Source organism: Thunnus maccoyii, chromosome 12 (assembly GCF_910596095.1).
Source record: "Thunnus maccoyii chromosome 12, fThuMac1.1, whole genome shotgun sequence".
In the NCBI taxonomy this organism is placed as follows: Eukaryota; Metazoa; Chordata; class Actinopteri; order Scombriformes; family Scombridae; genus Thunnus; species Thunnus maccoyii.
The window spans coordinates 14,456,068-14,473,821 of record NC_056544.1 but is presented as its reverse complement, the minus strand read 5'-3'; the positions used below and the strand labels follow the sequence as shown (position 1 = coordinate 14,473,821).

Sequence of the window (17,754 nt, the reverse complement as noted above, 5' to 3'; positions counted from 1 at the left end):
TGGCCCTTTAATTGCACCTTGAGGAGTGATATGGCACATGTATACAGGTACTCTCTGCAGAGTGGAGGAGAGCTACTCAACATTGACCTATATTGGTGGGAGGGTACTGGATGGGGTCGAGTGCACACCTTCAGTTCACCTGTGACACCTGGCTGGTGGAGATCAAGCTGTCAGGACGCGCAGCGCGCATTCCTTCACTGAGAACCAGACCACGTTAAGATACAACACACACACACACACACACACACACACACACACACACACACACACACACACACACACACACACACACACAGGCTAATACAAAATCACAGATGTTTTCTAAACTACACCCACGAATCAAACCTGTAAGACAGTAATGCACACAGAATTAAACGGAAATGGCAGGAGAACGCAAAACCTTATGCTCTCTCTCTCTCTCTCTCTCTCTCTCTCTCTCTCTCTCTCTCTCTCTCTCTCCCCCCCGCCTCCTCCTCTTTCTACAGAGTGGCAGCGCTGGCATAGCATCGTTCAACCCTGTTCTAGACTGGAAACGAGCTGCGGTAGCTGCCTGTGCGCACCTCTTTACTCAGATCCCTCCGGGGCCGTCAAAATAGCCGGTAGGCGTGCGGCGACAGAACCAGGCTGCACAGCGTCAGCGCAATATAGTGCTATTTTCTGACATGACTTACATTATTTCAGCTGTAAGTGCGTAACCTAATTCTTTCATCTCTTGCTTCTGCCTCTCTAGGTGAGCCAACACTCTAAACCTCAACTGTGGAATATATGAGACAGACAGGAGATCTGCGCTCATCCCGTGCACTGCGTGACAAGATAAAATTATTTTGGGAAAAATAATAAGCTGCTGTCCTGTCAACATCGGCCCTGCATAATAGGAGTGGGAAGAGACGGGACCTCTGCGCTGTGAAGAGTCGCTCCTGTACCGTGCAGCAGTGCGCGGAGACCAGCCACAGACTCAGTGAACGCACTGAAAGGGCAGGAGAGAGAAAGGAAGGTGGAGGATATTTTACGCACAGCAGCACTCAGTAGCCACTGTTTGACACGCGGCTACTAACTGGGAGTCTCCGCTCCGTTTAGAACTCAACACAGTCGGATTTGCACTTGACTAAGTCCACATACAGCGATCGGTTGGGATGGATTCCTTCATCATAGCGGCTCTGGCACTGTGCTCTCTAACGGCAACAGCCTATGGGGACAAAGGGACCAGCAAAGCCAGGAGTTGCTCGGATATCAGGCAGTTTTATAGCGGCAAAGGATTCTCTGTGGACGGTGTCCCTCAGGCTGAAATATCAGGTAAGCTCCTTTAAAATACAGTCTGACCAAAGTCTGTTCCCATAATGTTGTGCGCTCTCTGATCTTACCCCCTGAACTAAAAAAATCCTAAATACCATGACACAAGTTATTTAAATTCTTTAATACACTATAAAGTACCACACAGTTGCTTTAAACTCATTGCCACTGAGTACCATAATCCCTCTGCAATCCCCCCAAGGAATGTTAGTCTATTTTGGGGCCAAACTCGCACCTGCAGTAGCACCATTTATTGTAAGAGTTCATGGGTAGATCTGACATATCCTGTAAAAATGAATGATTGTAAGTTTGAGTGTTGATTCCCAAACTCAGTTCTTTGAACTTAGTGTGGCCTGTAGCATACTGGAACTTAAAAATATGTCTTATTAAAACAAGTTTTTTTTTTTTTTTTTTTTTTTTTTTTGGTGAGATAACCCAGTTTCTATATTTATACCTTTTGAACCTGTAGTCACACTCATTTCACGTCACATGGTAAAAGCAGAGGAGCTCTAGCTCTCAGCTATCTCTCAAGATGAAATGTTGCTTTCAAAAGATATTAAGACAGTACAGACATGTCGTAGACAATCTGGCTGTTTGATCACTGATCAAAAAAATGAGAAAGTCCCTTCAAATGTTCTCACACTCGACATTTTTGGAAAAAAACCAGTTGGCAGACCAGTACCTCACTTTCTGTTCTCTCTTGAGTTTCCCTGTCAGTCTAAACTCTATTCATGAAGACACTCCCTAATCTTTCCTCTTTGAGCTGTCTGGTCTTTGTACTGAGGGGAATTCTTCCTTATAAATCGCCAGCCAGTCACTTGACCATGTGCTGTAACCAGCAAATATGATGTTGCTCACTGTGTCATTCATGGTCTGATGTCAGACGGTCACAAGCCCCTCTGCAGTTCAGATGATTACACGTGTGCCTCCCCTGGAATTTGGTGCAACGCTTCCACACACATGAACACACACACAGTTTACAGCAATTTCAGCTTCTACACTTACAGTAGAGTACATGCATGGACAAGACAGCAGACTGTGACCGTGCATGCTTACAAAACCGCTTTCCTGTGTACAGATCCACAGGGAGTATAACTCACTTTTGAACTCACATCCTGTATATTTCATTCTTCCAAAACTGTAGAATAAGTGAATGTGAAGAACCCTTTTCCAAAAATTGACATCAGTTGGCAAAAGGCAAATATTTGAAAACAAGAAATGAGTGTGGACATGGGAAATGTTCATCTTTTACTGTAACACTGCTGCAGTCCTTCCCAATCTGATAGCATACTGTTCCTCAAAAAGCCCCTCCAGATCTTGCGTCAGTCAGCTTCTCTATGTTGTCCAATTCATTTTCCACAGAGTGCTACACTACTGTGACAGCAGATAAACTCTTCTCTCCTGTGAAGATGGCAATGTTTGTCCATTAGCACAGGCTGAACGGCACTGAGAAGTACAAGGGTGACTTTCTGCAGTATTCACCTAAAGGTCACTCACTCAGGATGATCCTAAAGTAGAAACTGCTCTATTTTCTGATAGCATATGGGCTCGCACACAACACAGCACAGCACAGCACAGCACAGCACCGTTACAGAAAGAGCATTGTGCCTTGACAGAAATAGTATATACAGTGTGATGTGCTGTTGCTTTTCAACTTACAGATAGCAGGTGTCTCCATTTTGTTCGCACTCAGGTTTGCGATGGTCGAGAGCTGCCACTGAGTTGCATAAATGGGACGTTAAGCCTTTGTGGAACATGATATCTGATGCAAAGATATACAGTAGATTCCTACTCTGATAGGATAGGAGAGATTATAAGATTTGATGGTGAGGCAGTAATGTGATGAAACTGTTAGCTCATGTCATCACACCATACATCATAAGGTACTAAGGGCCAAGTAGCAACTGGACGCTTCTAATTTAATTGATTGACCATACTGAATAAATCATTTGACAGAATTAATGCCTGGTACCGATGAAATCCCCTTTTCTTCCAAATGTCTGTAATCCATAATGCTTTAAAGAGCGAATCTGTCTTGTCAGGACACCACCTATTCCTCTTGTTTCAATCAATGATGTGGAGCTTACTTAAGTCTGGGGTCAATGCATTCTTGGTAAGACAGAAAGTCGAGGAGTGAGACAGATATTGAAGGCCAGAAAGAGAGACATAGAGAATTGAAGAGAGAAAAAGAGATAGAGAGAGAAGGGGGAGATTTGGTGTTGTACGTTGACGATATTTCTCCCTGTGTCCCTGTCTCTTGGCTCTCAAGCATAAATAACCGCTGATATGCTTCAGTCTGGCATATTAAACACCTTAGTAAAATATGAGAGCTTTAATTTATGCCTGCAAATTATGAGCCACCTGAATGTTGTGGATGATCCCTGACATTTGCAGCAGGATATTTCCTGCTGTGACACCAGGGCTTGATCAACCTAATGAATTGGCCGGGCCTGACTCAAGGTCACATGCTGAGTACATCACCTCAGTTCAGACTGGGAGGACGATGAGAGATGACTGCATCCCAACCCTAAAAATAATGTTCTGTCACAGCCCTTTCAAAACCTCCGTACAGTTAATGAGATGCAATTCCTTGACACACAAAGTAGCTAATGTACTTCTGAAACTATTATTGAACTTCTTTTTATAGATGCACAAAACTTACATATGATAATGAAACTTGGAAGCATATGCGAATAAAGTCTGCAAGTAATTTGCCCAGAAAGAAAAATTTAAATAAAAATGTGCTCCTAAGCTAATGGAATTTCCAGGATCCAACACCTTGGGGTTTTAAAGTTGATTTTCTTTTTACCTTTGTACCTATCTTCTTTACATTTAGATTAGGCACAACTGAGTGAGAAAGGTAAGAAATCTCCAACCACATGAACACCCCCATCCCATATCGCAATCTCTGTTTGATTATGCTCAGTCAGCGATGAAAGGAGATTGCTAAATATTGCCTTCATGTCGATACACCTCATATAACAACTTGAATAGTCCCCTATTCTTAAGTAATTTGCCCTGCAGGAAAAAGCCATGCGGAAGACAGCTATTGAGTTAAGGGTGAGCTGTTTGTTATCATTGTATTGAAGCTGTGTTTACTGGACCAAGGGAACAGTATCAACTGAGCACAAATGAAAAGCAATGGCTCGCAAATAATCATGTAAACTGATTGATACTCTTAAAATGAATTTGATGATGCTAGTTTAACTTCTTTGGAGTATAATCAGTTTCGGAAACAGCCTGTTTTGTCACTCTTTACCAAAAAATGGATGATTGATTTTCATGGGACTCATCTGTCTCCTCTCTGCGCTGCCCCCTCCCTGTCCCACCCCATCATTACAGTCTTGATGACTTATCTTTTTGTCTTTCAGAGGATGACATTCTTCATCTCTCTGTTTCCCTCTCTCATCAGCTCTTAAGGAGGGAGGCGCCAGACGCTCTTTGAAAGCAGCTGGCAGGCAATAAGTGTTAGATGCTCAATGTCATATAAGCCTATACAAAAAGACAAGCTACATTAGACATCTGCAGCAAGGCTGGTAACATTCTCATATGGCATTGGCTTTCCCATGCTGTATTTGTGTTGTTGTTGATTGCTGGTTGCTACAGGCTGACTATGAGTCGCTCAGCACTCTAAAGCATCTCTAACCAGTGTTTGACTAATGACACAGTGGGATTGCTACTCAACAGGCCTGCTAGGAACTGTTGTTGACTAAAAACTGGCTTGTGGGTGGAAATATGGGCTGATCAGTGGGGGTAGCCCACAGCTAAAAGTATGGGAATGTTTTGAACTCAGCAGCTGGACTGCAAACATGGGTCTAAGTCTCGAAATGTATTATAGCGGTATAGCATTGTAGCTAAAACAGCATAGATTTTCCCAAATTGAGTAGAAAATCTTCCTGGGCAACTCTCACCTCTTTGACTGAGGCTAATGATTAGATTATGGCTGCTAGTGTGTTTGCTGCCCCCTACGCCACTCCCCAGCCAGAGGTTAAATTGTGATAGGAGTCTCCTGCTGGCACAAAACATAGCTGACCAGCCAGATGGAGGCTGTTAAATCAACAAGAAACACTGCACTAATCAATTTAAAGAAACTTTTGGGAAATTACAGTATTTTTATTTGATCCTTATTGGTGTACAAGCACCCAGCTGTCAGATGTGGCCCATCTGAGTGTTCATGGCCTGCAGTAAAATTCAGATCATGTACATTGTTGTATGTATTTAAGCTCTTGATCTCTGCGGACATACTTATATAGTAGCTGTATATTTTTCACTGGATGCTGTTTGCTTAAGACCCTCCGGCTTTTCTCTCCACCAGCGTGCCCCCCTGTGAAGCTGCTTGACCTGTGGTGGTACTTCACTCTTGTCCCCTCAGCTATGTGCTCTCATGCCAGTCAGATTATTAAAAAAATATGTTGACAGTGTTAGCAATGATTTTAGCATTATCGTTCCATTGCATTATTATCAGCATACTCTAAAGTGGATATATTATGTTGATAGGAAAAGGCTATAATATAGTTGGCACCAAATGGGCAAGTGAAGTGGGCACTCCCATAATGAACCCTCCTTAGAAGTTGGCATGGAAACTTGAACTGCGTCCAAATTCAGGGGCACAAAACACATGAAGGACACCTGGCAAGTAGTATATCACAGTGTATATCCATTGGGAAGTAATGACAATCCTATGTTTGCTTGCGGTTCTGTTACTAATTTAGATGCATGTTTTGTCTTTGTGTAACCTTCCTTTAATATTCAATGTCTCAAATGAAGTTCAGTTTTTTCTGAAGTATATTTTTGGGGGCATTATTTGCATTCATTGTGTGTAAGATACAGTAGCGACAGACAGGAAACAAGGGGAGAAAGAGAGAGAGAGACATGCAACAAAGGTCCCCAGTGGGACTTAAAGTGGGGATGGTGTGATTATATGGTCAGCATCTTAAAAATCTGCTCAAATCACTTTTACATCAAAGGTCGGACCTCCACATTTCTGTAACACTTCCAACTAGAGCTCCAACGATCAGTGGATCAACAGAAAATTAGCTGGGAACTATTTGGATATTGTTTAAGTCAATTTTAAAGCAAACATTCTAAACATTTGATGGTTTTAGTTTCTTAAATGAGAGATTTTGCTGCTTATCATTGTAGTAAATTGAATATATTTGGGTTTTAGACTTTCAGGGAAAACAAGACATTTGATAACATCATCTTGGGCTGTAGGAAATTGTGACAGGCATTTTTCAGTTTTGTAATGTCTTATAGACAAAGTGATTAATCAAGAAAATAACCAGCACATTAATCGATAATCAAAATAATCAATGGTTGCAGCCCTGCTTCCTACATGGTACAAATCTGAACTGAATGTAAAGGTGCAGCAGCACAAGAAACAAAATGCTGTCTTGTTTGTCTTATGAAGAGCACTGTAATACAATTGTCACTTAATTATAATCTAATATGCTAAAAAAAAAATACATTTAATTTAATTCCACAAAGCATTTGAGCCAGTTTTAAGATTCTTCTAATGTTAGATCTCTCTCTGAAAAGATTGATTTTCCTATACAGATAAAGGGACAGACCAAATGTAACCATAAATAGTAAATACTGTGTGTGTTGAGATAAGCGGGCAGTGTTGTCACTGTGGCCGTTCTGGACAGTAGCCTTATCTTCATCCCATTAATATCCTCGCTTATGTGCTGTTCTTATTCTCCATATAGTGGATAACTAATTGATCACAGTGAATTACATATTGCCGTCTTGTGAATGGAACTCATTAACTGACTTGGAGATAAGAGGGCCAAGGCTTATTGAAGGTTAATGTCAGCATAAAACCTCACACAGTTGTCTGTTGGGCTTCCTCTACAGATAGATTAAAGCAGAGGCAACTGTTGTTTCTGTATCACAATGTGCAAGCTCATAACTCTGCTGCAGTTTCAAGTGTGTGAATCTCTGCATCTGGGCTCCTGCCCGCGCTTGTTTATGTGTACGTGTGTGTGTGCATGTCTGTTTGCATTGGTTTGTGTATGTGTGTTTGCCTACTAACCGAATATGCCAGAGTTGTTAAAATGCTGAAGTCAGTAAGAAGCCTCTTGAGAAACAGACCACAGCGTGTTTGATGTTCACCATAGAGAGAGAGAGAGAGAGATTGAGAGAGGGAGAGAGAGAGAGAGAGAGAGCTGGTGGTCTGCTGACTATGACTCTGGCTGCCCTGGTCTTCTTGGTTTTGCTAGTCCCTACTCCGCCCTGTCACGGGATATATGGAGGAAAAAAGAGAAACAAATTAAAATCGGTAAAAAAGGAAAGCTTGTTTTAAAAAATGTGCCCTGCGCTGCTTCCTTATGTAATCATTTTCAAACCCAGGCCTGTTAGAAACATGGAGATCTGGAGGACAGTCTTTCCAGACTCGTTAAGTCGCTCTGGATGGTGTTTGAACAACCCTTTTTACAGATTACACACTTACCTGTTTTTCATTTATAGCACAGACCATGAAGAAATCATATAAAATTCACTCATTTTTGGACAAACAATTGAAGTCTGACAGGAAATTAGACAATTTTCCATCCTATTTCCTATAAATATACTCATATTTTGAGTCATTATATTGACATAAAAGCTAACAAACATGTCAGTATTTTCTATTCTATTTCCTGTGTCTATTTTAGGGGAGTTACAACAATTTACCTCACGGTGTAAGATGTTGGAAATTGTGGACTGAAAGACGCTGCTTTTCAGAATATGATACACTACCTTGACAAGTATGAGCTGCATTTTCTTTGACCAGAATGCGCTTCAGCTGCTGCCACCCCTCTCGCTTCTCTTGTCTTTTGTTCCCTGTCACTTGTCTAATGCGAGAGTAGGAGTTCACACGTACAACCCTCCCATGGTAAGCACACACACAGATACATAGAGCCAAAGATGACAGCATAGGCCTGTCTTTTTTTTTTTTTTTGTCACCACAGGGAGCTGCAGTGTCATTGCAACAGGCCTATGTATGTGTACAGAGTGTGGGGGCATGTGTGTTGTTCCTCTGAGGAAGGTAGGGTGTCGGTGTACGATTCCTCTTTTGTCTTCAGAGGAATTGGCTGTGTCAAAAGGAGAATTATTCCCTTGTCACAGGAAGTCCCTTCGTTGTCTCTTGTTGTGTATGTGTGTGTGTGTGTGTGTGGGAGGTTGGGCGCAGATGTGCGTGCATGTGCCTAACGTGTCCACAAGTGAGCAAGAGAATATCTGTCTCTGTGTGCGCCACAGATGTGTGCACTCTGTATGACTTCTAAAGCAGTAGTGAGAACGTTATTAAACTGCTTCCTTTCCATTTCTTGTCCTTGCGTGTGTGTGTGTGTGTGTGTGTGTGCATAATTCCTGGTGTTTGTGTTTTGCCCTTTTGTCGGTTATGTAAATGTGTATATGTGTGTGTGTGTGTGTGTGCCATGCCAAGCTGTTGTGGCTCATGTCCCCTCCAGCAGTGCTTTCTGTAGACTAGGTGTGTATTTGAAGTGACAAGGAACTGGCTTTAGCCCTCAGCGTGTCTTCGCCTCTGCTCCAGCTACCTCTCCTCTTGGCCTCCTGCTGCTTGACAGATGGTACTGACCCAAACTGGGACGCCCACTACCATATTAAGTGAGGGCACGCAGTATGAATTTTACTGGGTGACACGCCCTACGCCAACACACACACACACACACACATACATACCCACTGTCTGCAGCTGTGGACTGGAGTATGTGTTGAGAGACTTTCTTTCCTTTGCTAAGACACATCCCAGAGGGGAAATCCTGTGGCTGTGGCACCAAAGATTCAGCAGACCCACTGTGACAGACAAATACACACATGCAAACACACATGCGCACACACACAAAAAGGACAACAGGTATTCTTAAGATTTTATTGATTCTTATTCAGATTTATGATTATAAATACTGGTCTGATCTGACAAAAAAACCAAAAATATGTTGAGAGCATAAAACACCTTTATTTCTGGCAGATTTACAGTCATTTACAGTCATACATCATAAATCTTAAGAGTCTCTCTGTGATTAGAAGGCAAAATGAAGAAAAAACAAATATTCTCTACCCTGCTTGTTGCACAGGTTAAATGTTATGGTATTTTAAAATTACATAAGATTGCAACTCTTTTTTGTCAAATATGTTTTTGATTATGGCTGAAATGACTAGTCAACTATTTTTTGATTAATAGTTGGGTTAATAGTTTTAGTTTTTCAAGCACAAACACCAAAGATTTGCTGCTTTTCTTTCTGTAAAGTGAAACTGAATATTTCGTGCTTTGGACTTAATTGACTTGGATCAGCTGATTCGGTGGCAGTATGACATGGAAATGCTTTGTCATGTTATTTATCTGTAGCTAATGCATTTACACTCCCTACTGGTTTTTTTGTGCAACCAACCAACACTTTTTGTGCACTTCTTCCAGCTCAGATCCAGTTCTTGATATCCAATACAATTGCCAAAAAAGATGGATATTCGCTGATGGAGACAGCTTTCAGGCCCCTATCTCTTAGATAAAAAAGAAGAGGAAATAGGAAATTCAAGAGATGAGAGATTGGGGCTGTATATAAAAAAGATAGAATAGCTGATAAAATCAGTAAGGTGTCATCTAACTGTTGAATGGCTGAAATTTGTCCAGCACCTCGCTGCTCCGACGCCTGGTACACACAATACAGATTTAATAAAGATAGGACACACAGGCGCAACAGTACACATATTCCTCAACTACGCACTTCCCTTTGATAGGCAATCATTTCTGTTCTGCTCTGTTCGGCAGTGGCCCTTTCTTCCACACATACTGTAGGTTGTTATTAAAAACACTATAGCTCAAATCCTTGCAGAATAAAATAGTGCAGAAGTAGCTATACAAAAAACTGGACTGCAAGTCATCAAGCCTTCTGTTAGTGTATGTGTTTCTGCATGTGTGTGTGTGTGTGTGTGTGTGTGAGGCTGATATCCCAGGTGTTTCTTGTGAATATCTTCTTTGTCTCCAGCTTCCCCTCCTCTCCCCTGAGGTATAAACATTATTCTCCATAGTCTCTTCCAAACGAGAAGCATGTTTCCATACTTGGGATGCAGAACAGTCACCACTTTCTCTTCAGCTCTATCAAATCTTTATCTCTCTGACAGTTCCCTTTTTGGCTCTTAAATTGGTCATTTTGTAGGATTTAGTTTTTAGCTGTTGTAGGCAAGAGGCTCCACACAATAGCGTTATTTGGCGTTATTGTTACTTGGCGTTCATAATTTCCTGAAGATTTTCTCTCATCAAGATAAACTGTTTCACACCAGTTTCCATTATTGTAATTATTTTTTTTTTCCTCTCTTTCTCTCTCCCTGAGTCGTTTCTGCCTTTAAGGCTTTATCTCTCTCACTCTCTCCCTATCTGCTCTTGCAGGGAAAGTTGTGAATTCATTTATTTTTCATGTGAAACTTACTGCATTCTCACAGATGCTCTCCAAAAAGACATTGCACATTTGTTTCTGGTACTTGTCTGTGATTTTTATGACTCCATGTTTTTGTGATACATTTTTACAATGCATTTAATCGGTTGAATATTAAAGTCATATGCTTCAAGAATACAATTCAAAAATTTTTATTGTCAGTGAAGTTAAACAAGATTGCACCGCAGGACTCCTCGTGTCTTCCGGGCTTCGGGAACAAGATGAATTCATTCTTTAACCGTTACCCTTAAAAGTCAGTGTAATTATATTTGATTTAACGATTCTGTAAAATTTCGGGGCATCTTTTTACTTTCTCTTTTTTAATCTTCCTGTGGGAATCCATTTCTCACACTCACTTTAATCGTCTCCCAATTTCCGTTGCTTCCTTGAGTTTGAATGTAATTACAGTCAAATCTGTGCGTTGTTTTATTGGCTTCCTGGAGTTTTCCAGGCTTTAGTGCTCTGTGATCCTAATGTACAATGTCTCCCTCTACATCCGCTTCATTTTCGGAATCTCCACTGTATAATTGGCTAAAACTGAAAAGATCCTTAGTCCTCCATAGCATTAGTTCTTCTATCAACCAGAGTACCCAAATGAGTTGGTATAGCTGTGCATTGCAGCCCATTTATATCTCTGTTTCCCCAGTTTGTGGTGAAGCAGCTTTCTTCCAACCACTCTAGTTCTCATCTCCTGTCGGATTTTGTGCTTCCTAAGCGCATTTTTCTGTAATTAGATAGTGAGATCTGGTTTTATGTGACATCATTTCTCAAGCGTTATTTGTGGTTTAGGAAAGCCCCTGTAGTTCATGGTGGTTTGCTTATTTGGCTTGACCATGTACGGCTATTTAGATCTGGAGGTAGAGCAACTGTTTGAAGATGGAAGAGTGGGAATGACCAGAGGATTACTAAGGTCTTATGAGAAGAGGGGCGCATAAAAAAAGCTCATAATTACAGGGGGAAATATGTAATTACTGTCAATTGTCATCCTGTTTTCTGGTACAGGATTAGCTTTTTATTACCTAAATTCTTATTTTTGTTCTTTTTCCACTTTTCCTACTTTTCCTGCCTTCTCTCTGTCTGTCAGTCCGTCTCCCCTCCCTGTAATAGTCTCTCTCACTAATTCCAGTCTGTTTTATTTTTTGTGTCCCCTTTTCAGGAAAAATGTTTCTGGAAATCATCTGTATGCATAACCTCTTTACACCCTAAGAAGCATCATATCTTAGACATGGCAAAGTAAAACCGTGTGAAGGAAATGTTGATCTGTTTTTAACATTTCAGATTTTTTTTAGAAACATTTTATAAACTTTTTCCACATTCACTGCAGAAATTGTGGCAAGATTGTAAATGACTAAATGTAAGAAACAGTGATTTATATGGAACTGATGGAGCTGGTGAAGAGGCAATAAAGGGTTTGCAGTAAAAACTGAATTTTTGCTTGTGTAAGAAAAAACGTGTCGATGCAAGCTTAAAACTAATGAAACCATTTTCTACAATTTCAGAGGTGTTGCTACTGTACTGTTACAGTACACCTTTACACACTTTCCCTCTTGTCTCCTTTCTCCCAGGAGGGGATGGCAAGCAGGGAGCTAATGAACTTGAAATGACAATGACTTATTTAGCTTGCATTTCTTCCGCTCAGCCGTAACGGAGGGCATTTCAGTCGGGCCCACTCGTCATCGTTTCATTCGTCTCGTTATTTGCTATCCCCCCACTGCTCCCTCACTATTTTCATCTCTTCTTCTTCCCCTGCAGAGTCTTCTCTCATAAATATTGTACATCTTCCAAATGAACTCTGTCAACCCAAGCTTAGTGCATGGCTGCCTTGTGTGTTTCTAATGCGTTTCAAAGTGTTTATGCATGTGCATGTGCATTTGCCTGTGTGTGTGTGTGTGTGTGTGTGTGTATTTAAATATATACTATGTGAAAGCGTTGAGTGTGAGAGTCTTGGTGCATTACTTTAATGCATGACTGTGTTTCTGCTTGCATATTTTAATAAGTGCGTACATGATACGTGTTTTACATAGTGTTTTCATTTTTTTTTATTCAACTGTTATTCTTCCAGACAAGGTGACCATGTTATTTACAGCAACAACCTGCTGGCTTGTGCAGGATTACATGGCGTACATATTGTACATACAGGATATGCAGTATACTGGGAGCTGCTGAGTAGTATGCCAATCAGCAAGAGCTATAATTATGAAAATTCATTTTAAATAGTCTGATGCTAAGTGCCTCATTCAAGGTCAGTTTGACAGTTGCTTGTGAGCTTTTATCGCTAACACTCTAAACCTGTCTGAGGCTAAAACTCTGCAACCTACTATAAAAATCAGAAGAAACCCTCAGCTATAGGATGGTCATCATATTGTTTTAAGGCACTGCATTCCTTTACTCCTTATGTACTTTTAAGTATGTTTGAACAGCATGTGCACAAGGTGATAGCTACAGTAAGTGCAGCATCTTGCAGCACTGTATTTCCACCGGAATCCCTGACTCAACAGTGTCATATTAGAAGGCCTGAGGGATGCTAGGTGCTTGCTAGCATGTGTGTGCGCGCATGTGTTCAGAACTTATGCAATTTTTATCCGGTGACTGGCGATTATAACAGTGAGCTTTGTCAGAGATAGTCTAGTATCTCTTTTCTCTATTTTGTGTATGAGTATGTGTCTTTGGGATTGGCCATGGTTTAAACTAAAAGCCTTCTCTTTAAATCTTTCATGCTTTCACTACTTTCCTGCTGAGATAAAGAGAGAGACAGAGATGATGCGCAGGGTTTATATAGCAATTGTAACTTTCACCTGTTTCATCCTGTTGTTCTTTGTTTTTGTGTCTCTTGCTTTACTTTTTTTTTTTCACCACAGCATCATTTTGTCTACATTTCTAATCACTCCTCCCACGTTAGCTCTTAATTTATTCAGCACACTTATATCACTCGGCGTGGCATTTTCAAAATCAATTTACATCTCATGCTTCTATTTGTGCGTGTCTGTGTTTATGTCTGCCAACATGCTTGTGTCCTCTAATGAACTGACATGTGTTTTTGCACGTGTGCACGGGTTACGCACATGTACGGTATATGAGTAAATCACCTTCTCTTGCTGTGAAGCAGCAGTAGTGACGCCCTTGTTGCACCCATGTGTCCCTGTACACAGCCGCCCTACTTCGCCAAACAATCCCAGCAGCTTCAAGGGCTGGGGCATCACTCAGTCGAATTGAATCACAAGTCCTGTTGGGAAGAGGAGACTGTAAGGCTCAGGATGAATAGCTCTGGTCTGCATGTGATGTCTGCTGATGAATGGCGAAGGCGTCGAAGACTGGATGGACTGAAACAAGAAAAGTGGCTCTGGTGTAGGCTTTTATAATATCAAAAAAAACAGCTTTGACTTATTATGACACATTTAAAGTTTCTAATAGTAACATTTATAGAAATTACGATCCTCCCCATGGGACAGGGGTGAGAGAAGAAAACTATTTTCTTCTTGTTAAGAGCACAGTAGGTTGATGAAGGGGAGCAACCACCTATTTTTCTTGTCTTGGTTCTGGCAAATTTACCCCTGTTCACAATGTGATGCAAAAAGAGAGGCATCGAGGCTTTGATGTTCCATACTGGGCTGTTTTGTCAAGAGAGTTGTGCGCTCACTGGGAGGAACTCTGCTTCCAACAGTCTCCTTAAATCTTTCATCCCTTTTTCAGGTTCTCAAGTGTAGAGTCAAGACTTTTTCCCCCTCCTCTTCAGTCTTATATCCTATCTTCTTATTTTCCTTCAACGCCTCTTCTTCCTCTCTCCAGTTTTCTTCACCTTTGTTCATTCTTTCTGTGTCCTTCACATCTCTCTTGGCTTACTTCCCTTGATTAAGCACAGCTGTCGTGCTCATCACAAAAGCCCCCTTTTTTTCCCACATTGTTATATAAATTGGCTGGCTTTCTCTTTCTCAGGCCCTGGCCCTGTTGATTTTTGGTGACGTCAATAAAGGTTGTTTATGCCTCGGACACAGAGATGATTCTGCTGTCTCCTCTGACTGCTTTGACTCCGGTCATTCAACCAATACATAAATATATGTGTGTATCTATGTGTTTGTGTGTATGTTTATTGGAGTGTGTGCCGACGAGGCATACTCGTTAAATTAAAATCAATCACAAATTGCTTCTCCAAACATATCCCTTCCCTCAGTTTCTTACAACTGACTCGATTATTATCTTTCATGCTTTGGCAGGGCAATTAAATCAAATTCTTATTAATGGTAGGCTGAGGAATAAGGAGGAGAGTAATACATGTGACTGGCACTCTGAATCACATTCGGCCAGGCAGAGATGTGTACCTGCAGAGATGGTAGACTTGGCTGTGACATTGAGGTCATTGGAGCTTAAATCATTGCCATTGTCTTTGTTTATCCACTGCTGGCTGGTCAGCTATAGAGCTGAAGGGTGAGATGACCTCCGGAGAGGAACAGTATGCTGTGGCACACACATACATATATACAGACACACTTTGCCCTCAGTCTTCCGTTCTGTATACTTACTGAGCACACCATATGCTTTAACCACTCTGGGACGATAGACTCATAAAACTGGTTTCCAAAAAATGTTACCAAGATGAAATTTAATGAGTGGTTAGATGTATGTTTATGCTGCTTTCTGAAACGGTTATGTGGTAACATTGTGTAGCCAATATGGGCTGCATAAAATATTGTTTGTGGTGTGGTACCCAGCGTGAGATGTATACATTTTTTAGGCATTCTCATGTTTATGGCTAAAATGAGAAATCAAGGAATCAATTAGTCAACTGAAAAAAGTAGTTTTTAATGTCAGTTAATCATATAAAATTAGTTAGATTTACTTCCTTGTTTTCATTTCATGTCATTTTAAATTGAGAACTTTGGCTTTTTCTCTGTTTGTCTGCATCCAAAGGCATCCTTAGACCAAGGGCGTAGGTTTGGTTTTAACTTTGGTGGGGACATTTTTTTGTCAGACGGCCAAAATAATTGTGTATGTGTACTTGCTCTCTATCTCTCTTTTCTCTTTCACAGGCACATGTGCGCACACACATACACACATAAATAGACTGACACATAAGCAGCAAGTGAAAATGTTTACTTTACTGAATGACAGGCTGACTTTTTACATTTTATTTTATTGATAGACTACTTAATTATAAATCTGAGACAAAAAATGAATGTTTTAAAATAACATATCATAGACTGTCATAATAAATATTGCAATAAAATAAATATATAGAAGCCAGTGAGTAATGTGCTGTTCTGTAATTCGCTGCTGGAAGGTTTTCAAACCTCACCTGAGATTCTGTCCTTCTTTCACTTTGTGGATTTGGGCGGCACAACTCAAGAGTTTAAGATTAAGATTTCTTTATTGTCATATCTCAGTCCTCACATACATTGAAATGAAATTGATCCTCTGCATTTGACTCATTCTATACACGTCCTGTCAGCAGCAGCGTGGGCAGCACAGAGACCCACAGACAGGTGAGCTGCAGCCTCTCAGATGAGTTTCATGTCAGAGCCGCAGTGATGCTCCAACCTATAGTTAAATCATCTCAAAAACCTCTATTTGTATTATTTTTCATTCAACTCCTGAACTTATGGCTAGATCTTTCATTATGACATCAGAGCTCACCTGAGAGGCTGCAGCTCACCTGTCTGTGTGTCTCTGTGCTGCTCAGACTGCTGCTGACAAGATTTTCATAATGAAATGATGCCTGACAGTCACAAACAGATCCGTTGGACAAGCTGTGACTAATTAAGCCTGTTCATGTCTTAATGACATATACACAATAACAACTTTGCTGAAAAGGGGAGAGATGGCATTAGATAGTAACTGTTTCTCCCACTAATTTCAAAGATTAATGTTTGGATTGATCACAGAATATTCCTATTAACTAAGCTCATCTGTTACTGACACTTTGGTTCTTCTTTAAAAGGGACCAGATGTCTTAATTTGCTTTTGGGAGGAATTTTCACCAACAGTAATAGCATTTTTTAATTAAACAGCATGTCTGATACACATTAGCTAACAGCACCTAATGGCTGAAATTAAATATAATACCAAAGTATCTTAGTTTTGTCCAATGAAGTCATTTTCAATTCTTTGACATTTGGAATGTTTAAACTATAAATACTAACCGCTTCAGATTCTCCACCTCACTGACTCCACTACTGCTGCTGCTGTCGGGCTGCTACTAGTCAACAGTGTGTACAGCTTGAAGATGAGGGTTGCCAGATCATCAGGTCAAGTATCCCCCATATCCTGCTCTTTCACTCTATCATAATAGCACACTTTTTTGCAGAAAACACACAAACCTTGCAACTCTACAGAAATCTTACCGTTAACATTACATGGGGTTTAAGTGGCTAGATTGTTTGAGATCGGTAAAAATATTGGTAGGGACAATCCAGCAACACCTTGATATTGGTAGGGACATATCCCTACCGTTCATAATCAAATCTATGCCCATTTAGTCTAGTTTGGCTGTATCAACTTTATTAACAGCAACTTCATGGGTGTTTATTTGTTTGTGGATTATACTGCTTGTAAAAGTTTTGCACTGTAGAGCCCTTATACTTTAGCTGTGCATAATGTGGAGTAGAAGTGGGAGTGCAATCTAATGCAATCTAATACAACAGCTCTGTCATAAATCCTACTTTTATGAAGCTTATACATTTTCAGTTTTAGTCGACATTGTCGGAAAGGTGATAATTCTACTTTATGTTAATTACTGAGGTCATAGTGTGTGGTGGTGGTGTACTGGTGTGCATTATATTGAAAAGTGTTCCTGATATTTTGTTCACCTCACTAACATACATAAAGTGGGCAAAATATTAGTGACACTCCAGTACACCACCTCCACACACCTCAATGATAAACATAAAGTAGAATTATCACCTTTCTGACAATGTCAATAAAACAGCAAATGTGTAAGCTTCATAAAAGTAGAATTTATGGCAGAGCTGTTGTATTAGATTACATTAGATTGCACAGGTGTTCCTAATGAAGTGCTTGGTGAGTTAATAACAAAGTA

General features: G+C 40.6%; 1 protein-coding gene across 1 annotated transcript in view; it reads left to right on the top strand.

Annotated features, from left to right (window-relative positions):
• Positions 1 to 485: 485 nt before the first annotated feature.
• gpc1b (glypican 1b) overlaps positions 486 to 17,754 on the top strand; it is a 76,372-nt gene continuing 59,103 nt past the window's right edge. The window contains exons 1-2 of the mRNA XM_042429188.1: positions 486 to 599; positions 731 to 1,293. Of these exons, the coding sequence (XP_042285122.1) occupies positions 1,134 to 1,293 (160 nt within the window). The 5' untranslated portion in view covers positions 486 to 599; positions 731 to 1,133. The remainder of the gene's footprint in view (positions 600 to 730; positions 1,294 to 17,754) is intronic.